Below are 24,446 nucleotides of genomic sequence, written 5' to 3'. Positions count from 1 at the left end.
TTGGTATTTTTTGTTAGAGCTGTTGCTGGTGGTGGTATGGTGTGGTGGTGGTGGTGGTGTGATATGGTGGTGGTATGGTATGGTGGTGGTGGTGGTGGTGATGGTGGTGGTGGTGGTGGTGGTGGTGGTGGTGGTATATGGTGGTGGTAGTTTAGGGTTTTTGTTTGTTTATTTGGTTTAGTCTGGATTTTAGGTTTTTTTGAGACAGAGCCTCTCTGTACAAGCCTGGCTGTCTCTGAAACCGTGGCTTTGTAGACACCACGCTGGTCTTGAATTCAGGAACTCACCTGCCTTGGCTTCCTGAGTGCTGGGGTTAAAGGTGTGCACCACCACCACAGCTTTCTCCTGGTGTTTTTGAAACAGGGCCACACTGAGTAGCACAAGCTGAGCCAGAACTCACTATGAAGCCCAAATTTACAGTGACCCTTCTGTCTCTGCCTCCTGGGTGCACATGTCACCACATCTGGCTTCTAGCCTTTTATTTTTAAGAAGGCAAATACTGAAGAAAAGGTAATGTCTCTTCTCCAGCTGGCTACAGAAAGACCACTCCCTGAATTAGCCCAGGAATCAATCCCCTGGCACCAGGTGGGTTCGCACTCTCAGTTCACACCATCTACCCACTTAGCTTCTCCTTGTCAGATGTGGTGATGGTGGGAGGAGACAGGACAGAACAGAGGGGTGGGGTGGAGACCAGGGCTTAGAGATCCCCTCATACCCATGCTGCATCCCCTCAAGGCCACCTCCCAGCTTCCTCTTCTGTCTCCTTACTTTCTCTTGTTCTGTCAGTCTCTCCTCTCCTCTTCCTCTGTCTTGTTGTCTCTGTCCCTTGTCTGTCTGTCTCTGTATCTTTCTGTTTAGCCGCCCCCTGTTTCTCCCTTTGTCTCTCTATTTCTCTGTCTGTCAATCTCCATGTCTCTCTGTATTTGTCTGTCTCTCTCCCTTTGTCTCAGTATCTTTCTGCCTCTCTCCTTTCCTTACCCTCCATCCCTCCATCCTTTTCTCCCTCACTTGCCTCTCTCTATCTCATTACTGCTCCACACACCCCTCAACCAATGCGTTCTGAGGCTCGCACTAACTGCTTAGCTTCACCTCCTCTCATCACCTAGTGTACCATCTTTTCCTTTCCCTGCCCTGCAAGGAATGCCGGCCTTACCCTCTTCACATCCCATCCCATCACACGCCCTGAAATGGCAGAGATGCAGTACCTAATGCTGTTTGCTTGTGTCTGGGCTTGACCTTCATGGGATCATTGATGCCACTTGATTTGCATGGTGTCTGTCACAGTGAGATGCACATGACGGCTCTTGATAAACAGTGCTTATTGGTAATGATGATGAGGACAGGGCAATGATGACCATAACAGGGACAGAAATAATACACCCACTCTAAACAGTCCTGTCTGGTTCAGGCTAAAGCAATTGGCATAGCAACACTTCCTTTGGCATGGAAGTCCCTGTACCTCCTCCACAGCCAGACCCTGAGCATAAGATATGGATGTGAGTGCTCATACATGAGCTATTTCAGAACAGAGGCACATTTGCCACTTTGGAGCAGGAACATATGTTATGATAATGGTTCAAGACCATAAGCATCTGCAGTGTGCATTACTTGTACAAAGGCTTCACAAAGGGACAATCTGATAATGTATGTGTTCATCTGTTCTCTAGCCTGTACAAAAACAAATTTTCAACCCAGGGCTTAAATAATGTTCAAAACAGAGGGCCTTCACACACAAGTACAGATGAACCTTTCTAACTGAATGAATTATGACACTTAATGCTGGAGAGAGTAAGGCTCTAAGTATACAAAAGCACAGAAACTGTAGTCCACAAAACACTGTAAGGACACACTTGGTTATAGCCTACAACACATGACACACTGCACCCCGTATCACACCATGTTGGAACCAGCTAGACTCGGGAACTTATTAAAGTTTCAAATAGTCTTGAAAGTCAGATGTTAAATACAGTCATTATTAAAATTGAAATACACAAACTTACAGCTAAATTATACTAAAAGTAATAAACACTCCAGATTTGCCACTTCTGAATTATCTGACGGATATGTGTGTTTTTGGAATCATTTACAGTTGCTTTGTCCACACAGGGGATTACTTTATAAAGTCATGAGCTGCTGCCAAAACCAGTGTACCTCCTCTTAAGTCTGTGCTCAGTGACCTCAGACTGGCAGCTCAAAATTGGTCAAGTCATAGCATTTATACCATAGAGTGCCTTGCTAAGTTGAAAGGGAGTTTATAATGAGTGAAAACACCAGCCCATGACTGGCAGACACTGCCCTGTATTTGTCCTTGTTGCTGATGTGTTGTGACTTCTCTGGGTAGATGTAAAACTAACCAGTGTCTCCAAAGGGAGCACTCACAGCTGAAAGTGATTTGCTCAAGCTTATTCTGAGGGGTAAAGTAGGCTTATTAGGGTTGCTATAGAGTTTAGGCAGCTATGAACAGCTAAATCTCCACTCCAAGTCACCAAATCCCCATCTACCAAATTCCTATTTTATGTGGACCTAAATCTAAGCAGAATTGACAAAATCTGGATTCAGAGTGCTACTGAGTGTTTCAGCAGTAGTGGTAACTATAGACTCAAGCAACATAAGGCATAAACAAAGCCAGACTCTGGGAAAGACATGTTTCTATGTGCTCCATCCTCGCCCTTGTCAGTGACTCTGCTGCTATCAGTAAATACTGCCTAGCCATGGGAAAGATGGTGTACCCAGACTGCTGCAAGATGGAGTTACTCTGGCCAAGATTCAGAGGATTAGTCTCGCTACGTGATTCCACTAGCTTCTAGAACCAACTCATTGGTTAGTGGTATGAGTACTCCTGAGACTTATATTAAGAAGACATCTGAGTGCTAGAGAGGCCCACAGAAATCCACAAAGATACTCCCACAATAGACTACTGGCAATGGTCGAGAGACAGCCCAAACTGACCTACTCTGGTGATGGGATGGCCAAACACCCTAATTGTCATGCTAGAAACCCCATCCAGTGACTGAGGGAACCAGATGCAGAGATCCACGGCCAGGCCCCAGGTGGAGCTCCAGGAGTCCAATTGGCGAGAAAGAGGAGGGTTTGTATGAGCGAGAATTGTAGAGACCAAGGTTGGATAAAGCACAGGGACAAATAGCCAAACGAATGGAAACACATGAACTATGAACCAATAGCTGAGGAGCCTCCAACTGGATCAGGCCCTCTGGATAAGTGAGACAGACAGTTGATTAGCTTGATCTGTTTGGGAGGCATCCAGGCAGTGGGACCAGGTCCTGTACTCAGTGCATGAGTTGGCTGTTTGAAACCTGGGGCTTATACAGGGACACTTGGCTCAGCCTGGGAGGAGGGGACTGGACCTGCCTGGACTGAATCTACCAGGTTGAACTCAATCCTCAGGGGAGTCTTTGCCCTGGAGGAGATGAGAATGGGGGGGTGGGCTGGGGGGAAGGGGGCGGGAGGGGGGAGAACAAGGGAATCCATGGCTGATATGTAAAATTAAATTAAATTATAAAATAAAAAAAGAAGACATTTGAAACATCATGGGTAGATTCACGATGAAGAGAAAAGCCCAGGTTCTGATTCACCAACTGCATTGTGTTGAGTCACGATGACTTTCAAATAGTATAAAGGAGTGTACATGGGGTCAATGGTCGGTGAATACCTACTAGCTAAATAAATGGCTGAAATCTCTTCCTTTGCCAGAACATTCAAGTTATAAAACATTAATATGTGCAATCCAATTGGGTATGTTGTAGAAACTAATATTGTGTTGTGTGCATGATGGTAGTGTAGGTGTGTGTGGTGTATTACATCTTCATGTGTGTGTGCGAGTATGTATTCAGTGGCATGTGCACGTGTGTGTGTGTGTGTGTGTGTGTGTGTGTGTGTGTGTGTGTGTGTGTGTTTGTGTGAATGTGAAGAGCAGAGGCCAAGGTCTGGTATATTCTTCAATTACTCCCCACCTTACTCTTCAAGACAGGGTCTCTCACTGAACATAGAGCTTACCAATTCAGCTCAACTAAGTAGGCCGTGAGCCCAAGGAGCTGCCTGTCTCTGCCTCCAATGGCACTAGACTTGCAGACATGTGCCCTGTAACCAGCTTTGTATGTAACTGCCAGGGGTCTGAACTCAGATCCTTGTGCGTGCATTGCAAGCACTTTTGCCAACTGAGCCATCTCCCCAATGCTTGAAATCTAATATTTTAAAAGACTGTAATCTTCCCACCAAAGCCAAGAAGTTATTTGCACTGTCCATAGATTTTAGGGAGGTGTTAAATATCAGATAAGCTTACTGATTTTTCTTTTCAAAAAAATCAGTCTTTATCTCACATGATGCTTGGAGCCTAGTTATATATATGTCATAATATATGTATGTATATATATATATATATATATATATGTCATAATATATGTATATATATATATGTCATAATATATATATATAAGTGCAGTTCTATCTGAGCACTATAAAAAATGAGTCCAGATGACATTTTCTCACCCATTATTTCTTTTGACTTTTGCATGTTAAGATGAACAACAACAAAAAATAAAATAAAATAAAATGGTGTTTCTAATTGAGGTGGAGGAAATGCATCCACTAGACAAATCTCTGATTCTCTTTGAAAATTCCCTGAAATATTAAAGAAAACGTGAACTGGAGTCTGATGTATCTATGAAGCTAAACAATTAGCACAGCTAGATCACTTCCCACATGCAGATCAAAAATATTACTTGGGCTTCCCTGTTTATGATCAATGGCACCTACACGACAGTATTGCTAAGTAATAACAGCCATTCTTCTAGGTACAGAATTTTATGAGTAAAAATTGATTTCATTTTACAGTGTTAGTGGTATGATCAGTTTATGGGAACACAAGAAAATGATACAGAAAGCTTGAAATTTCTGCAGTGCTTTATCATGAACCAGAAAATAACACTGCACACACAAACAAAAAAAAAAAACCTTTAGTTACCTATCCGCTAATGTTTGAAAGTATTCTTCCTTCTGTCCAGAGATTGGGACTTCACTAGAAATCCATCCTTCCTCTGGTCTGTACAAGGACAGTTAGTCCCCAAGGTAGACAGTAGTAGCTTTAATTGTGGCCCACCCTGATGGTTCTCATCCCTTGATAAGGGATGAGCACCTCATTGGAACATCAATCAATCTCCTTGAAGACCCATTTCATGATTCTTGTTCATGAGACTTTAATGCTCCTCTAGGAAACATCCAGTGAATGGATTTCTCTATTATGAAAGAGTCAGTTCATGGGGGGCTCCTACCCATTACCCTCTATCCGTTGTTCTTTTCTTCACATGTATGTACATGAAGCATCTGCACACACACACACACACACACACACACACACACACACACACACACACATTGACCCACATAGAAACACTCACATAGATACATACCCATAAAAAATAAAAGGAAATCAAAACAAAAAATTTTAGCTAAAACCCTGATGCTAAACATCTTATATATAAAGGCTAACTCACAAATTCTAAGAAGGTAGAACTAACCCCTTATGAGTGAAAGACTTTCACAGAAAACAGAACTAAATCTCTGGCCTAAGTGTCCCTGTAATCCCAGCACTTGGAAGGTTGGGCCAAGAGGATCCCAAGATCAAAGCCAGCTTGGGTTATATAGGGAGACCCTATCCCATGGAATCAATGACTAGGATTATAGTTCAGTGATAGAGCACTTGCCTGATGTTCAGGCTTTGGGTTCCATCCCCAGCATTGCAATAGTAATAATAATAATAATAATAATAATAATAATAATAATTTTAACACACACACACACCGCCCCCCGTCAAGAGAATGACTCAATCAAGAAAGTGTCAAGGCACGTACATATGCTTTGTAACTTCAGTTCTCTAGAAGATGAGGCAGGAGGACTACCTTAATTTTGGGAAAACCCTAGGCTAGCTAGGGAATTCAGGGCCAACCTGAACTACACAGTGAGATTCTGTGTCAAAAAAAAAAGAGAAATACAAGAAAGAAAAAAATAGGAAAATATAGGAAATATCAGCTAATATCCCAATGGTCATACAGCACAGTAGCCGACTCTGCTATGTTCCTGTTAATCTTTCTTTTAACTTACATTTTCTCCTTCAGCTAGGATTTTGTAGTGTGTACCAGTTGGCTTCCAAGCTGTTCCTCAAAACTCCAGCCACGGCTCTTTGTTAAAATAACAAGCGCTTTAATGGGAGTGTATTACTGCTAGTATTCATGCCATCAGCTGCTCCACTCCCTGTTGCTGGGTGCCTGCTGTGTTTCCAGGTCATTACTACTATGAGGAGTGCTCCCCCCACCAAAAAAAAAAGCCTTTGTACAAACTCTTTGTTCTAGACCTCAGATTTCCTATGTAGGATCTGTGGTGAAGGGCAAATAATGGCTTCTCAACAAAGGACAAAGGGCAAAACGGAATCACTTGGGATGTAGATGACTAAATAGACACCTCTAAAGATACATATCATTGCAGAACCTGGGACTCCAACTTTATATGGCAGAATTAAGTCGGGAGACTAATGGAGGCATGCACCCTACCTCAGATGGCTTCTAAATGCCACCACATGTGTCCTTGTAAAAGAGAGGCAGAGAAAGTGTGGGGACAGGCACAGGAGAACACACAGGGCAGAAGGCAGAGTTTGGATTGGTGCAGACACTACGCAAGAGCATCAACAATTGCCACCAGCAACTGGAATAGGTGAGGATGGATCCTCTCCAGAGCCTCCAGGGGAAGTATGGCCAGGCAGGCTGACAACTTGATTTCAGACCTCTGATCCCCAGAACCATAAGAGATGTGCTTCTGCTGTTTGGGGCCAGGCGGAAGCAGTTGTTTGCTATGAATGTCTTAGGAACACAACACAACATCATGAGAAAAGTCACTCATTTGGCTTAACTCTGGAAAATCATGAAGCCAGATAATAATTACAGTAAAGTATGTTCTGAATTCCCAGCTCTAACAACACCCTTAAAGACTGGGTGGATCTACAGAAAATGGAGAGTTTCACCTCATCAGTGAAAATTGATCTTCAAAACCACAAAATTAAAGTTAAGTAGCATGTCACCAACCAACCAACCTGCAGTAGAGGAACAGGTGACAGCGGTATAACCATCACATCTGTGAGGGACCAGTCCCCACACTTATTTACCCCAGGAACTTTTGAGAGACTTAGAGAGTTAAGAAGCAGAGAGAAAACACAAGATAGACCCGGGTGAGCCTGGATCCTTATCCAAATGGGCCCAGATCTTTATTCCAAAGGTCTATTTATAACAATGTCAAGGGGTGGCGCAAAAGACCTCCCCCTTGCTAGTTAGACCCTTACAAACACTTGGTACCCAAGCCCGTGGTCCAATCAACCTCCAATGCAGTCCTGCTGGGTACAGCCATTAGGAAACCTAGTGGGCTCCAACACACATCCATGTCCCTGTATACATGGCTTGTTTTCATACTCTGAGCAGTCACTATCACAGGCAGAAGCCACAGCCTCCTTAAAGAATGGGAACACCAGAGCAGTTTTGTCTCTATGAAGCAGACATTGAATAGCATATGCAAATCTAAATCTTCTGGAACTAATGTTCCTTTAGATATGGCTTCTAATTTTAAGTACCTGGACCTGATTATTGATCACAATGTCTCTTCAAGTAAAGGGATTTAAATTTTCTCCACTAAAAAAAAAGTGAACTGTTTAAAAATATGATAGCTCCTTTCTGGAGAATCAGGCACCTGTCTGAAAGTCTGACTGTGAATAGGATGCTCACCTTCCAAGAAAAGACCTGTTGTTACACATTCCCTCTGTGGGCTCCCTCTTCTCTGCACCTAGGCCCCTAGGGAACAGTTCCAACTTCCCTCCTTCTTGATTTATTGGCAGGCTCCTCATCTGTAGCACATTATCAAGTGCACAGAACTCAAAAGAGGATGATATGCCATTTTCTCATCTCATATTTTTTGGGTGGGCAGTACTGGAGATTCAGTCCAGGGTTTCATGCATATAAGTACTCGCTGAGCTACACTCCCAGCCTCCCCCAACCCCCTTTTTGAGACAGAGTCTCTTTTTGTAGCCTAGGGTAGCCTGGAACTTCCTATAGAACCCAATTGGCCTTGAACTCATGATCGTCCTGCATTAACCTCCCAAAAGATTGAGATTAACAACCGTGCACCACTCTACTCATCTCAATAAACCTTTATACACATTCTTTCACAAAGAGTTCATGACGATTTTTATATTTAAGCGAGTTTTGTACAGTCTCTCATGATGAAAACAGAGTCATCAAGTGGATGTTATTTATCAAACACAAAAGCAGTCAGTAACAACAAATCAAGGACAGTATGGCATTACCAATTCTATCACTACGGCAACCATTCACTATGGTGGCCAGAATGGCCAGATTAGTATCTCCAGAGACACAGGTGGCTGCTGGTCTCTGGGACTCCTCTCAGAGGTGCGGAAACAGCAGAGAGCTGAGAAGCCCAGTTCTACAAAACAAAAGGAGCTATCTAGATCAATGAGTAAGAATACTCGCCGGGCGGTGGTGGCGCACGCCTTTAATCCCAGCACTCGGGAGGCAGAGGCAGGCGGATCTCTGTGAGTTCGAGGCCAGCCTGGTCTACAGTGCGAGATCCAGGAAAGGCGCAAAGCTACACAGAGAAACCCTGTCTCGAAAAACCAAAAAAAAAAAAAAAAAAAAGAATACTGTGGCTATGAAAAGACAGCAAGAGAGTGAGCAAGCATAATCTAAAACTGTCCTGGGTGTCCTCATAAATGACTGGGAAGAGGCATTATGCAGTTGGACAGTCAGATGTGGTGCATCCACATGGGAAAAGGTACAAAAAGAAAGTCAGCAGGGCAGGTAAGGCACTCAAGAGGAGCCCCCTTGACAGGGACATAGTGGTACCACAAGCAATAAGGCAAACAGTGTGACTGTCCTATCTTTTCTTTCTGTGAATTTATTCAATCAGCTCTATAATAAAAGGAAACAATTATTTCCAGTCTTTTTTTTTCTTCTTTAGTTTGCTTTGTGTTTATGACAATCCTGTAAAGACTATACCCTGGTACTAGAGTATAGCCATGGAATGAGCTCCTAGAAGTCCTGTTATTGATTCAAAGGGTTATCATTCTTCTCCTTTTCCTATAAAAACCAGTGGAAAGTGATTAATTAGCTGGGAGTGGACTAGCCAAGTGACCCTGGCTTCAGATTGTTAGTTGTCTTCATAAAGGTGGCGGGAAAGTGGTGCAACACTAGGGAAATATGTGGTGAAAACAGGTATTAACTCAAGATGGATGGAAAATGGCTTCCTGTAGTCTTCCAGTGGCTTGGGAAGCAGACAGCATCAGTGTGGAGACAGGCAGCATTGGAATCACCTGGAAGATCTGCTAAAAACACAACTGCTGAAATCCACCCAGGAGGCTCTGATTTGGCAGGTCTAGGATGGGGAACTGAGAGTCTGTGATTCATTCAAGCGCCCAGCCCTGAGTCACTCAGGTACCACACCTAGAGGATCACTGAGGGGACTATTGCTCAAAGCAGCAGGAAGTGGTTCAGGATGGCCCAAATGACCAGAGTCTGAATTTGTATGTCCTCTGACGTTTTTACCCCAAATTTTTCATTAACTACTTAGATGCTAAAGTTTCAGCATTAAATGACATTGGAATAATGTGGCCAGAGTTTAAAAGAAAAAACAAAACTGATGCCCAGGATTGTCCAGACTCATAACCAATCAAATAAGAATGTGTTTGGGACACTGTACTGATTAGTTTATGACAACTTAACAAGCTAGAATCACCTAGAAAGAAGGGATCTCAATTAAGGAATTACCATCAATCAGACTGGCCTAGAGGCATGTCTGTGGGGCATTTTTTTTGATTAATGATTGATATGAGAGTGCCCACCCTACTGTGGGCAGTACCTTTCCTGGGCAAGTGGTCCTGGGTGCTATATGAAAAGTAACTCAGCCAGCCATGAAGAGCAAGCCAGTAAGCAGCATCCTCTACCTTCTCAGCTTCAGCTCCTGCCTCCAGACAGGAATTTGTATTCCTGCCTGGAGTGCCTACCCTGGGCTCCCTCAGAGATGTAATATGACTTTGAGTTGTAAGATGAAGTCAAAGCTTTCTTCCCCAAGTTGCTTTTAGTCATGGTTTTTATCACAGCAATAGAAAGCCAGCTAGAACAAGAACCAAGGCAGAAAATGTTCTTAAAGCTTCTAGTTGGTCCAGTATAGAGGCTAAGTTGAAGACCATGGTTCCACCACAGTCCCTGAGTCTCACCTGCAGGTTGTGACTACTTGATTCTCTCAGTGTGACCTTCACTGGCTTCAGACAGAACATGGGAAACTTTTGCAATTGATGTGGTGTTTTGTTCAGAAAACAGGCTGACAGAAGAAAGTGAAAGTGTGTATCTATGGAACTATCTCATGCTGCACATTTACAAATGCAAAGAATTGTCTTTTTCCAGGACTACATCAAGATGCTATAAATAATAGGAAGAAAGAGAAAATGTCCAAATATACATCACCAATGGATGTTCTCTGTCTAAATTTCAAGACACATACCTGTGAGGAGAGCCTCATACACAGTGAGACTTATCATTCTCTTCCTAGCTTGGAGGTCACAGTTCAAATTCAGCAAGGAGATGACATCCCTTGGCTGAAGAAAGGCAACCTTTTCTAAAATCTCTCCTCCACTTATCAGTGGTATTTCTGTGATTGACAAACAGACAAAAATATATTTATCTAGGGATTATCTATATTGAAAGCTAGGCATAGGATTTCTGTCTCTGTCAACATTACAGGCATATCAGCTATTTGAACAAAAGGAGAGGTATTTTTCCATTCAATCCTGAATGCGGAGGATTCTCCAGTTCATATTCAGAGAGACATTTGGTTTTATTGATCGTGATAGCTGAATTTGTTTAAACTCCTATAGCCAGGCAAAGAGGAGGTTGATTTTTTCTTTTTATTGTAAAGGTTATTAGGGGGGATCAGATATAGAAGTTATTTGTCTTTAGACAATCCAGTGGAATCAGAACACTCAAAATATGTTCCACAAGTTTTGTTCAAAGCCAATACTTGGATAGTCTCAAGAATTACCATATCCCTTCATGGAAATTCTCATTTTATTGTCTGAGGCTTAGCTTATTTGAAGAAGATGCCTTGTTATCAAGGGAGATTTTATGTATTATTCTGCTTTTAATTGATAAGAAATTTCTAAATTTTACCAACAATCTGAGGTTGTAAGGTCCACTTGTGCTATCTGTAACCCAAAGCCCTTTGCTTTAGATTGTTACCTCTTGGCGGGCTTTCTGAGCATCCTTTGTCACAAACCTTTCCCTGGCATATTTGCCTACCACCCTCCAAATCCAAAAAGAGTATGTCTAAATACTACATGGTATTCTGTTTTATTCCTCCTCAGTATTTGTTTGTTTGTTTGTTTAGGTGCTATTTGGTATCAAGCAGAGGCTTGCCTAGGCTGGCCTCCAACTCACAATTCTCCTGCCTCCATTTCTCAAGTACTGGGACTAAACTATAAAAGTGCACAACCGTTCTTGGCGTTTGCCTTTAAAAAAAAATATTTCCTACATATTTCTTATTTAATTGACTTGGCAAGGGAGGGGGGGTCAAGCACGTGCCATATGGAGGTCAGAGGACAACTTTCCTTCCAAACATTGGGTTCCAGGGATTCAACTCAGGTCCCCAGGCTTGGCAGCATTCACCTTTACCCACTCTTCCATCTTGTTATACTTCTTCTTAGCTTCTCAATTCTTTATCTTATTTTTTGTTTGTTTGTTTTGATTTTAGCTTTTTTGGTTTTTCTGTCTTATATTTGAGAGAGAGAACATGAGGTTGAGTGGATATGGAAATGGAAAGGATCTGGGAGGAGTTGGGAGAGGAAAAAAAAAAGCATGACCAAATATATTGTGTGAAAAAAATAATAATACAAATAAATAAATAATAAAATTTCGAAAGAGAAGACGTAAGGGAATGAGCTTAATTCCTCAAACACAAATCAAAACTACCAACACTCTTCCTTTCAGGAAGAGTCAAGTATCACAGGGCTCCTCCCCTGAGCTTTGTAGCCAATCTGTATCTCATCAGTGGAAAGTGAGGGGCCTTAGAAGAGCCACAGTGGGTGTGTCATATTGTAGTGAAAAATTCAGAACGAAGCAGAAACGTTACAGCCAAAAGACATCAGGAATGAGGACATGTGCTTCTTCCAGACATGCCCTTTGTCTCAACCCATTCTGATATTTACACTGGGATACAGTGCACAAAGACAGCCCTTTCTTTGCTGAGAAGACCAGTGTGACTTCTAGAAAATGACCACAGTATTTTTAAATGAAGTTATGCAAATCTGATAGTCTAAAGTAAATGTTTCATAAAAACCAATGACTGTTTAAATCGTAGGACTAAATTGTTTGTATATAAATATTACCTTTTATATTCCATTTGAGTTTTATGTAGATGAACACATTACTTTAATGACCTGCATTTACGGAGGGAGACTGGGAGAGTGGTTCCCTGAAATCCTTGCCAGCCAGATGGCTGCCTTTTCTTGCATGAGATTAAAAGATGTTTCTCAGTCACCATGATGCTTCTGAGGCAGATTAATATCGCCAGCTAAATTGCTTGTGTTTTCGGAATAAAATTTAAAGAGAACTTTTTAAAGCAATTGGTGTCACCGGTTCTTGGAGCAGATTGCTCTCCAGGTAGAGACACATTCGGTAATTAATGGAAAGAATTCTGTGTTAATTGACTGCTTCGGGAAGAGAGATATAATGACTCCTTATTAATCATCAAAAGAGATGTACAGCATGGAGGTCCCACAATAATTGCTCCAACAGTGGAAAAATGTTAATTAATGAAAAAGAACAATGATGTAAGAAATTAGCTACATAATGCCTGCCTCCAATAAGTGGTTGCATTTTAAACACATTAGAGTGGAAGCCACAAAGCATTGCTTGAAGTGGTAGATACACAGAACTTTCTACTCTGAATTTAGGTCGGGGGATGAAAAAAAAAAAATGTTTTTCACAGTACTTCTATCACCTCTGCTTGAAGAAGTAAGAACATTCACCCAGAGCTCTATTTATTTCAAAGAAAGGGTCATTGTCAATCATCTCTGATCTAGGCTTTTTAAAATAAAAAAACCATCCCCAGACCAAAACAAGGTCACTTATTTATGCCCTTTAATTTCAGCACAGTAGGTCATTCTGACTGCTAAGGACAAACGGAATGGAAGACAATGCTTCTCCCCAAACGGAAATCAGCAAATTCAGTTTCTGAAACTTTCCCAGATAGGGTATAAGAAAAAAACTTCAGATTCACTTTGGGAACCAAGCATCTTCTTTTAAACAATCTAATGTTAAGTCTCTGAGAGAACAGCACTGCCTTGTCTCTCTAACAGCTCGTAGAAAAGGGAGTTGCGTTTAATGAATATGCAGAGACTATCAGAGCTCAGTACTGGTTCTTAGATCCAGCAGAATCATCAGTGGCCACCCTGATGACTTGCCTTTGACAAGTTCCCAGGCCATCCCTCCCCAAGCTGGAAAAAGGGAAGGAGCAGGCAGCTGAAGGACAGAATGACACCAACATCACTTGCAGGTCCAGCTCCCTGAATGGACTATGAGCTGCCAGCGCTGCATCCCAAGCAGATGCAGAAATCCCACTGACTTCACCCTTGCTTTTCCTTCTAGCTGGAATGTGCTGGGACTACAAGGTGCTCTCCTCTGTCACTTCATCGAGCCTGTGTACCTCCACAGCATCATTGTGGGAAGCCTGCACCACACGGGCCACCTTGCACGGGTCATGAGCCACAGGATGGAGGGCATCGGTCAGCTGCCTGCCTCCTACCGGCAAAACAGGCCTCTCCTTAGTGGTAAGAGAACAGTCTCAAGAGAGAGACCTGCAACCTCCTCCTTGTCTACAGGCTGATGAACACAGGTCCCATGGTTGCAACTCTTGTCTGATTGCATTCATTTTGGCAATGGCGATTTTATTGAGTAAAATGAAAACAATGAGGAAACTTAATATGAACAAGTGTGTGTGTGTGTGTGTGTGTGTCACAGCATATCTGATAATAAGCAATATTTTAGCATGACTTCATGTGGGACCTAGCACAGCACACATCTGTATCTTGTTTTCACTGCAGTGTTAAAGTAGCTCACACAAAGACCCTACTAACATAATGAGGTTTAAGAGGCCCCCAGCACACACCTTAGGCACCCCTGGTGTGTGAGAACCTGAGTTCAGATCCCCAGAACTCATGTAAAAACACTGAATGTGGTAGTACACATCTATAATTCCAGCACTCTTTTGGGGTGATGAGAGCTGGAGACAACAGAATCCCCAGACGCTCACTGGTCAATCAGCCTGATGTATCTATATATGCTGTGGCAAACAAGAGACCTTGTCTCAAACAAGGTGAAAAGCAAGGACTGACACTCAAGGTTGTCCTCTGAAATGTCACTAGCCATACTCATACTGTAACACACACACACACACACACACACACACACACACACACACACACACACCAAAAAATAAATAAAAAATGAAAGGGTCAGTCAACCCCCAGGTCACCTGGAGTGTGTCTGCAGAACCTAGGACACCCTCTGTTGCAGGGCCTGGCAGGAAGTAATTCTGGGAGGCAAGCCCTAAGCAAACTACACTTGCTACTTCCCATAGAGCCTACGTGCTGTTAGGGAGCCAGACATGCCACCCCACCTAGAAACAATTGGTTACAGGTCACGTAGCCATGGAAACACTGGAAGGTGTGAAATTTTATGTACCATAGGAAGGAGCCAGTGAGAAGTCTCCCAAGCTTTGGAAAGGTGGTGTTTATCCATTGGAACTACTGGACTTCTGCGTTAATTGTAAACTTCCAGGCTTGTGGGAGACAACCAGAGCAGAAGGAAGAAGCATGCGGGTTTTAATCCTGTCCTGTTAGCCTTGTGGTGAGAACCTGGTGGAACACTCTAGGTCTTTAAGTGGGGTCCCCTTGTGCATCAGGAGAGTTCTCTTGAGGAACTACTTGTGACAAAATCAGGAAGACACACTGAGAAACAGCAGAACTCCAGGAGCAGGATGCAAGTGTTCACCAGCTTGGCTGCTTTGCTTTTAGCTTGTGCTGTGGTGCGAATGTGAACACCTTCCACAGGCTCATGGGCTTTAACACTTAGTCCCAGCTGGTGGCACTGTTTGGAAAGGCTGTGAAACTTTTAGGAGGTGGCGCCTTACTAGAGAAAGTAGGTCACTGGGTACAGGCCTCACTTCCTGTCTGCTCTGCCTCCTGACTTATTTGTGCAATACAATAAGCCTCCTTAGGCTCCTCCGTGATGGTATCTCCTCAAACCATAAGCCAATGTAAGCTCTTCTTTCCTTTAAGTTGCTTCTGTCAAGTAATTTGGTCAAAGCAATGAGAAAAGTAATACAGCCCGAGTCTCAGAAAAGAAAAAAACAGTAAGACAAAGCAGTTGTTGTTGTTGTTGTTGTGTGTGTGTGTGTGTGTGTGTGTGTGTGTGTGTCTGTGTCTGTGTCTTTGTGTATGTATGTGTGTATCTGTCTGTGTGTCTATCTGACTGTGTCTGTGTATGCTTTTATATCTGTGTGCATACTCTGTGATTGTCTGCATGTCTATATGTTGCAGTTGGGCCTAAGATTTATTCCCAGAGTTTTTAAATTGTTCCACATTATAAGATCAGGTATGCAAAGGGGCCTCGCGGGAGCTGTGGTGGGGATGAAATGAAATAATTCATGCAAAGCTGAGCAAATTCTTAAGAGAAGATGCAGCCATCACAGAAATTAATCCTTTTATTCACTTATTCTACAGTGTTGACCACTTACAGGTTATGTAAAATAAGATCACAGACATAAAAAGCTAAAACAGAGAAGGTGGAAAGGAGTTCTCCTCCATGTCTCTTGACTCACATATTAAACCCCAGGCAATGTAGATGCTCTCTGAGCTCCTGGGGTCCCTGACTGAGACTCCTCTTTCTTTGATCAATGAGGAGAGTTCATGGCACTAGGACAGTGGGCTGAACCCTGAAGCTGAGTGTTGTGACACATGCCTGTAATTCGAGTATTCGGGAAGCTGAGGGAGGGTTGTGGGTTCAAGGACAGCCTTGATACATAGTGAATTACAAACTAGCCTGAGATACACAGAGAGACTAGTGTCATTTTGTGTTCAAAGGCACAGGATTTATTAGATTACTGCTAGATCGCAGAATTCCAAGTGTGCAGCTAAGGAGAACTTGTATCCAAATGTTGGCCAGTCTCAGCGAGGTTACCGCACAGAGGGTGGCACCGCTTTATCCAGGAATGTTAAACAACTGTTGTATTAAGACTCTGCCTTATTTCACTGTAAAGAGTGCTGAGCTATTGTGGAAGGAGTGATTACTTCATCTCCAGCCTGAGAGCTGAGCTAAGATCGGTAAGGCTGGCTGCACACCCACAGGCAGTGAGGAACCTACCCCCTGTGTACTTGCTCTGCTTCTGCTTATTACACTACCCCGGTATCCCTACTTTTGTTCCCAGTCCAGATGTCTCCTTCATCCTCAACACAGAATGTGTGATGGGTCTTAATCACTAGCTAGTCCTGATACACATAATGGGTGGGGGGTTTAGTTCACCTGAAAAGTCCAAGCTATAAAAGCTGCCTTTGGGTGCAATCTAGGCTGCAGAATCCATAACTCTAACCATAGCAGCTTTTGAGAAATGAACAACCTATGGGTAGTTTTCTTGGAGACAAGAAGGAGGCAAGAAGCAGGGTATGTTCTGAGTAGTACAACTATTATAAAGTTCAGAAGTATCCAGTGAGTAGCAAAATCATTAGAGAAAGGAGATAACATTTGCTAACAGGCACTTTCTCTCATTGTTGACTTATGACATGAATCATCTCATTCGATTTTCATACCATGCATGCAACAACAAACACTAGTCTCTCCATTTTTTTAAGTACCAAAGGAAAGCTAGGGAGCTGTCTCAGTCTGTAAAATGTTTGCCTTGCAGGCGCGAGGACCTAGTTCAAGCTCTAGAACCCACATTAAAAGACCTGCTTGATGTCCAGTTGGACAAGCCTACTTGGAGACTGAGTCCCCTGAGAAACCCTGTCTCAGGAGGTGGATAATCCTAAAGAACAATGCTGGATGTTGACGTCTGCCCTCCACATGCATGTGCACACATGTGTCACCTTCATATTCATGAGCACACATTAATTAATCTTGCAAGAGACTCATGTAAATTCAATATGTTCCTTAAGGTTCTCTATTTAACCAAAAGGAACAAGGATTTAAAGTCAGATCTGGTTGGCTTAAATTTTAAATTCTTCTAATATGTCAGATAATATCCTATGGCAGTGCAGTCCAAGTTCTTAGATGTCTATTTCTTTAACCACATAAAAACTAATAATGCGAAACGAGGCTAGCTAAAGAGGCAGCCACATCTAACTACCAGAGAAGTGGTGTGGGGGCTGCGAGCCAGTGCACTGGAGTGTGTCCAAAACTCTTAGCTGCCCGCTGCTCTCTCAGTAGCTCAGACAGTAGAAGACTCATCTGTCGCCAAGCACAGAAGTGGAAGGTTCGCCTTGAGAGCTAGAAAATTATATTTATTTTTTAAATGGCCAATAATTTCAGCAATTCTAAGAAAATGTGACTTTGGGACCAAACTCTTCCTCTTTCTTGCTTTCATTTTTCCTTGTTTTTCTTTATCCTGTCTTTTCTTAAAGTGACAAGGACTCACTGTAACTAATTGACGAAACTAGCTCTTTACAACATCGAAAAATGGCTAGTTTGGAAGCATAAGTGAATGCCTCCCTACTAAATGTTCCCAATTTATGGCACAGTTCTTAGATTTATTGTAGGTTAAAGCTAGGAGACTTTTCATTTACTATGAAGGGTTTACATTCTATCTTTTTCTGTGCTCCTAATTCCTTGAATTGTCCTCATTCTTCTGAATTTATCTAAGAGTTTAAATAAATGATTTAGGGATGGGACAGATAGCTCATCAGTTCTGAGGGCTTGCTGCTCTTGCATAGGACCTGAGTTTGGTTCCCAGCAGCTTACAATCACCTGTAACTCTAGTTCTGGGGAATCCAATGCCCTCTTCTGATCCCTGTGGGCTCCTGCACTCACATGCACATACCCACCACAGAAATGCACATATAAAATAAGTCTTTTTTTGGTTTTGGTTTTGTTTTTTAGACAGGGTTTCTCTGTGTAGCTTTGGAGCCTTTCCTGGAACTCACTCTGTAGCCCAGACTGGCCTCGAACTCACAGAGATCCACCTGGCTCTGTCTCCCAAGTGCTGGGATTAAAGGCATGCGCCACCACCGCCCAACAACAGTGACTTAAAATTAATAAACATTAAGAAATGGAAACTACAGTACTACCTCCTTCCCAACCCACTGTCAAGGGAGTGGTCTTTGTTCATCCTCTGGGGACCATTACATCCTTTCTTGGACATCCAGTCTCCAGTCTGTGCTCTTCATAAATGACATGCCCATCTGGGAATGTGGCAGCATAAATAAAATGATAACTTTTCATTATGGTGGCTGTAGAGGTGGCTCAGCAGGCAAAGTATTTGCTGCACAAGCAAAGGGACCTAAGTGCAGGTGCTCAGCATCAACGTACAAGCCAAGCACACCAGCATACCTGTAAAGCCAGCACTGGGAAGGGCAGAGACAGAAAGATCCCTGGAGCTCACTGGCCAGCCAGTCTTGCCAAAATGGTCAGCTTCAGGTTCGCTGAAGCATCCCCGTCTTAAAAATTAATGTGGAAGGCCACAAGATGGCTCAATGGTTTAATGCATTTGTGACACAAGTCTGACAAGCAGAGTTTGATCCCCCAAACCCAAGTTGAATAGAAAGTTACATAGACAGTGCAGCAGCAGGAATAAGAGAAATTCAACAGCACAAAAGGAGAGAACCAACTCCTGCAAAGTTGTCATCCTACCTCCATATGCATGGAGTGTCATGCATGGAGTGTGCATGCACACACATACAGTAATGGTGATAAAGTTGTAATAATAAAAATGTAGAATGAGAGAGGAAGGCACCCAGAAGTCTGTCTCTGGCCTCCACACACGCATATGCATGTGAAGGCAGCCAAACACACATGCACACACAAAGAATTTTAATTGTTAAGTGTAAAATTTATGACTAGAAAAAGACAATTAGAGAAATCCAGGGCCACCTGATGGGCTTGGGATAATGGCATTGTCCCTGAGACACTTTGTCCTCTTTCCCGCAAGCCTGTGTGGCATCCACCTCCCCCGCAAGCAGTGTGGTCTGACTGAACCCATCAGTCTGTACTTACTTAGAATATGGTTTTCATTACTGTCAAGATGCAAATTAAGCTAAATCTTGATATCTCACCTGCTCAAAACCCCTAAGCAGTAACTTCACTGCGTTTGATGGACATTTGAAAATGAATCATGCAAATTTTGAAAAGAAATCATCCTAATTTCTGATATAAAAAAACAAGAGTGGGGGAGGATGAGGTCTGGCATAAAGATGATAATAATAAAAATCACACTCAAACAAGCAAATGAACTTCCCTCAAGGTCGGTTTACAGAGTCACCTTAAGAGGGGAAGCTCATGCATTAGGAGAATGAAACCCTGCAATTTAGACACGGCTAAATCAGTTCTGGGTTAAAAAGAACCAACCAAGCTGAAAAGGATACCCTCATTGCCACAGGCACAGGGTGCATAGTAATGCCTCAAAGAGAGACTTGAAATATTCTGTGTAGGGCAAGCTAAACTGGAGCCAACTTCAGGACTAGAAACCTGTGAGTATGCTAAGGCTAGCCCAAATCCTGAGTCATTGAGGGGGCAAGGGGCAGGTTGCATCATTTCCTGAAACAGCTACCCTAAAGAAGTCTGCCAATTGTGAATTCAATAAGGTGGAAACAAAATAGTGAGAGTAATAACTAATAAAAATCTATACTTTGAATACTCGTGTTTTTAGAAAAAGGGTGCCATAAAATAGAAGGTGACTTTGACAGCTTGTCCTACCAAGCTGAAGATATATACTTCTTGATGCTTTCAGCATCACAACTATTTCTCCCATCAAGTAAAAATAATTACAATGGGACGAAGGGGGTCTAGATAACATAGTTGTGCTGATTTGAATGAGAAATGTCCCCCATAGTCTCATTATTTGAACAAGCGGTCCCATTTGGCACTGTTTGGGAAGACTGTGGCACCTTTAGGATGTGGGGCCTTGCTGTGGGAAGTATGTCACTGAATGTGGGCCTTGTGGGTTTACAGCCTGGCTCCACTTCATGTTCTCTCTTTTCTCCTCCCTCTTCCCTGCCCACTTCCTGCTCCCAGAGTATAATTTCAACAGCCGGTTTCTGGCTCCTGCCCCCATGCCTTCTCTTACTGTTGACATGTATTTCCTGCCATAATGGACTCTATCCCTCTGGAACTGTAAGCCAAAATAAATCCTTTCTCCTCTAAGTCACTTTTGCCAGTATATCTTATCACAGCAAAAGAAAAATAACCAAGTCAATAGTCAAACTCTTTTTTATGATGATAGCCTACTTAACAGATGTGGATTTTATACTTATTTTTTTTTAATGTGGAAGCACACCTGTGGAAGTCAGAGGACAACTCACAAGAGTCACTCTCCCCTTCCACTATGGGTCACTGGGATTGAACTCTGGTCATAGATGAGGCAGCAGGTATCTTTATCTGCTGAGCCATCTCACCAGCCCTAGACATGGATTTTTTCAGTCTTGACTTTTCTAAACCCACACTGAAAATAAAAGTCTGATTATTTTTTATAGTACAAATCAAGGTTATAGCAATGATCAAGAAATCTGAGACCAGAGACAAGCCAGAGAATTGATCGTTAGAACCCTGAGTTGAAGATCACTTTTCTAGTTTGATGTGATGAACACTGCTGCATTTCCAATAGAAACAGAGGCATTGCTTCTCTTTCTTCCTGGTGCTGGTTGCCTGAAGCAGTTTAAAAAAAAATAATAGCAAGCATATCTAGAAGCTGTTTTAGACACTGTGTTTCCTGACAACTTAGTCAGAAGTTTGATATACATTAAAACCTTCATCAACTATAGGCTAAGTTTTGACCGATTCTATATGCTTTTCACACTCTGGATACCTGTTCTGGAGGCATTCATGTTCCTACTTTGGTGTGAGTATACACTGTGTTTCAGAATCCTATAAGGAGTTCTGATCCTCTCTAATTCAAGGGAAGTTTATGAGATTAGTGATAATAAATAGTATTTTGCAAAATAAATCAAATGTTGTGGGAGCAAATACTTTCTTTCATCTAGATATTAATTTGTAGCATCATTTTATATTACATCAAATTTGGGCATATGATGTAGTAACTGACAAACTTGCATAAATGTTTTGTGTAAATACTGTGCTGTTATTTTTAAATATTGGAGGTATACAGGCCTCACACTTGACCTAGATCTACACCTGGAACTAGGCAACCTCAGAAGTTGGTTTGAGTCCTCCCATGCCTCAAGAGGGCTCCAGGTAAACCTTTTTTGATTACCCCCCCCCCCCAATTAGGCATCATCTATACAATGAGCATGACAAATGCTAGCACTCCCCCTCATCTGGCAATGAGTGGATCCAAAGCTTAAATTTTGAAGGAAAGTCCTTGTCCAAGCTTTGTGTCCAATAGTCCAGGAGCAGAGAGCCCAGGTGTAGATTCCCCCACCTAGCTCATCTTTCTGTGCTTTGGAAGTCTACATATCAAGTTCCAGGCCAGCCAGGGCTTCATAATTTAACTCTGTCTCCCAAGAGGGGTGAGGGGCATGGAAAATAAAAACCAGGGCACAGTGGCAGAGCAAGGAAAACTGCTATCCTAAAGGCCTGAGTGGCCACAGGAGGGAAAGGATATGGAATAGGATGTTGAAACATCTTCCAGAAGCAAAGAGAACTTTCCCTGTTGGCAAGCTCTTTGTTCATTTTTACTTTCTTTTAGGTTAACCGAGTTTGTGGGGATAAGTGTCTATGTGGCTGTATCCTAGATTTTCTTTTGACATTTCTTTTTGGATCAGAGATCCTGAACTAAACAGGTTTGGTTGTTTTGTCTATTTCGGAGGGGGAGTAATGGCGGATGGAGACATGGCCCCAAGGTTAAGAACACTTATTTCCAGAGGACCAGAGTCAGCTCCTGGCTCCCAACTTCCAACCCCACCTTCAGGCATCCAACTCCAAGCCTCCTCCAGCACCCTCACACATGTGCATATAAGTCCACATAGACACCCACACACATAAATAAAATACATTTAAAAAATAAAGCATAATGGCACACATCTGTGATTCTACCATTTAGAGACTGAAGCTGAAGGACCACAAGTTTGAGGACAGCATGAACTGCAAAGTGAGATTCAGTCTCAAGAAAAAAAAAATGATCAGGATATTCTGTCTCATTGTCACTAGTCCAAGGAAAATATTTCCATTGCCAATACAATTCAACAAGTTTATTCATATCATTCAGGTGTTTATTTACTCACTCAATCTTAGGTTGAAGTTGGGAGGTGCTGACCATATCATTCAACAAATAGGAACTACTTACTTATAAGTACCAGACACAATCCTATGGTGTTGGCTGCCCCGAGATATGATCTTGAGGAATGAGGAGGGGGAACAAGGAGGAGGAGGAAGAGGAGGAGAAAGGTGTCTGAGGGAGTTGCAAGGAGCAGGCTGTTTGCTGGCCACAGTCTAGGGAAAAGCAAATGGGAGACAAAAGCACTCTTTGAGAAACACTGTTGTTGACTTTGTGTCATCGTCCCCATGTTTGAGAAACTAATTCTGACTTGATTTTGTTTTAAATGACTGTTTGGTTCCAAATCTGAGACCAGGTCACAACAATCTTTTCTTCAGGGGCTTCAAAGTGTCTGTAGGGTAAATAGGGGACAGGGCAGACCACAAGATACCTTAAGTCATCCCAGCCTTGTAAGTGCCTGCCACACAAGCATGAGGACTTGAGGTCTATCCCGAACCAACACAGAAGAAGCCAGGCCTCATAGCCATGCCAAGCTTCTACATAGGTTCTGTAGATCCTGCATAGATTCAAACTCGGGTCCTCAATGCTTGCCCAGCAAATGCTTTGCCCACTGAACTATCTCCCCAGGCCCCTTGGTTTACTCTTTACATACACTGAGAACTTGTTAAGACAACCTCACCACACAACATACCAATTGCCCACCCTCAGTCCCACCATACTCTGCGGGCTCCACAGCACATGTCATATATTTCCCACTGAATATGCTCTATTAAGACAAGAGGGTCATTCCCAGAACATGAGTATGAGCAGGAGCTGGTGTAGGGGTTCTTTATGAGGAATGCACAGTTTTCCACATTATTGACCTGAGCGAGGCAGTTGTCACGAGTCCTGCAGCACCTGGAGAGAGGAAGGAACAGCTGAGGAAGGAGTATGGCCCCACAAGAGGTCAGTTCTCACCTGCAGTCTTTCTGAAACATGTGAGGATGATTTAACATGATGGTCCAGAAAAAATAGTCCTGAGGCTCAAGAATCTGTGATTTCATATATTTATTGAAAGCAACTTCTGTGGAGTGTGATAGTGTCTACCATTAATCTCAGTACTTGGGGGGCAGAGGCAGATGGATCTCTGAGTTTGAGATCAGCCAGGATATATAAGTAAGTCCTTGCCTCAAGAAAAGTGATTTTTGAACAAAGCTGCAGGAGTACAGTGAAATTATACATTCTAAACTTTTGATGACTTTTTAAGCCAAGACTGACGCTCTGATGGGAGCTGTGATGGTTAGCTGTGCCCTAGTCTGGCAACTGAGGCCAGCATTGCCCACTATTAACAGCTCACACATTCTGCTTTCAGGGACCACTAGGTACAGAGTCCTCTTGGACTGATTTCTTTGCATAACAGGAGGGGAATATACAGTCTGGGGTGGTGATACACACCTTTAATCTCAGCACTCAGGAGGCAGAGGCTGGAAGATCTCTGAGTTAGTGTCAGCATGGTCTCTAGGGCTACACAGAGAACCTCATTATGGAAAAAACCAACAAAACAAAAATAAATAATAACAACAAAAAAAAGACAAGAGGGTAGCTACAAAATTACTGGCAATTATGATGGTGTTCATGTTAATGAGAATAAATAAAATGACATTAATACAATAAATTTACCAATTCTGTTTCCATTAGAAGTGTGTGTGTGTGTGTGTGTGTGTGTGTGTGTGAGAGAGAGAGAGAGAGAGAGAGAGAGAGAGAGAGAGAGAGGGAGAGGGAGAGGGAGAGGGAGAGAGAGGGATTACACAGGGTACACAGGATATCTGGCAGTATATTAAATATTAAATTCAAGAGGCCCATTCTATCCCTGCAACTTTATGATTCCATGCATGCCTGAAAGCATGCTACTCCATTCATTTTGCAAAATTAAATGTAATGCTCCCCTGTATTATAGACTCGCCTCA

The 24,446-nt window shown here is 42.6% G+C and overlaps 1 protein-coding gene across 4 annotated transcripts in view; it reads left to right on the top strand.

The window, feature by feature from the left end:
- Adarb2 (adenosine deaminase RNA specific B2 (inactive)) overlaps positions 1 to 24,446 on the top strand; it is a 543,626-nt gene that overhangs the window by 503,847 nt on the left and 15,333 nt on the right. For all 4 annotated transcript variants that reach the window (XM_052729375.1, XM_052729373.1, XM_052729372.1 and 1 more), the window contains one exon: positions 13,710 to 13,891. In XM_052729375.1, coding sequence (XP_052585335.1) covers positions 13,710 to 13,891 — 182 coding nt within the window. The remainder of the gene's footprint in view (positions 1 to 13,709; positions 13,892 to 24,446) is intronic.

The sequence above is a fragment of the Peromyscus californicus genome, unplaced genomic scaffold (genome assembly GCF_007827085.1).
Source record: "Peromyscus californicus insignis strain IS unplaced genomic scaffold, ASM782708v3 Scaffold_8__1_contigs__length_139910024, whole genome shotgun sequence".
Taxonomy (NCBI): domain Eukaryota; kingdom Metazoa; phylum Chordata; class Mammalia; order Rodentia; family Cricetidae; genus Peromyscus; species Peromyscus californicus.
The sequence above is the reverse complement of the archived record's forward strand: the minus strand, read 5'-3'. Positions and strand labels throughout refer to the sequence as shown.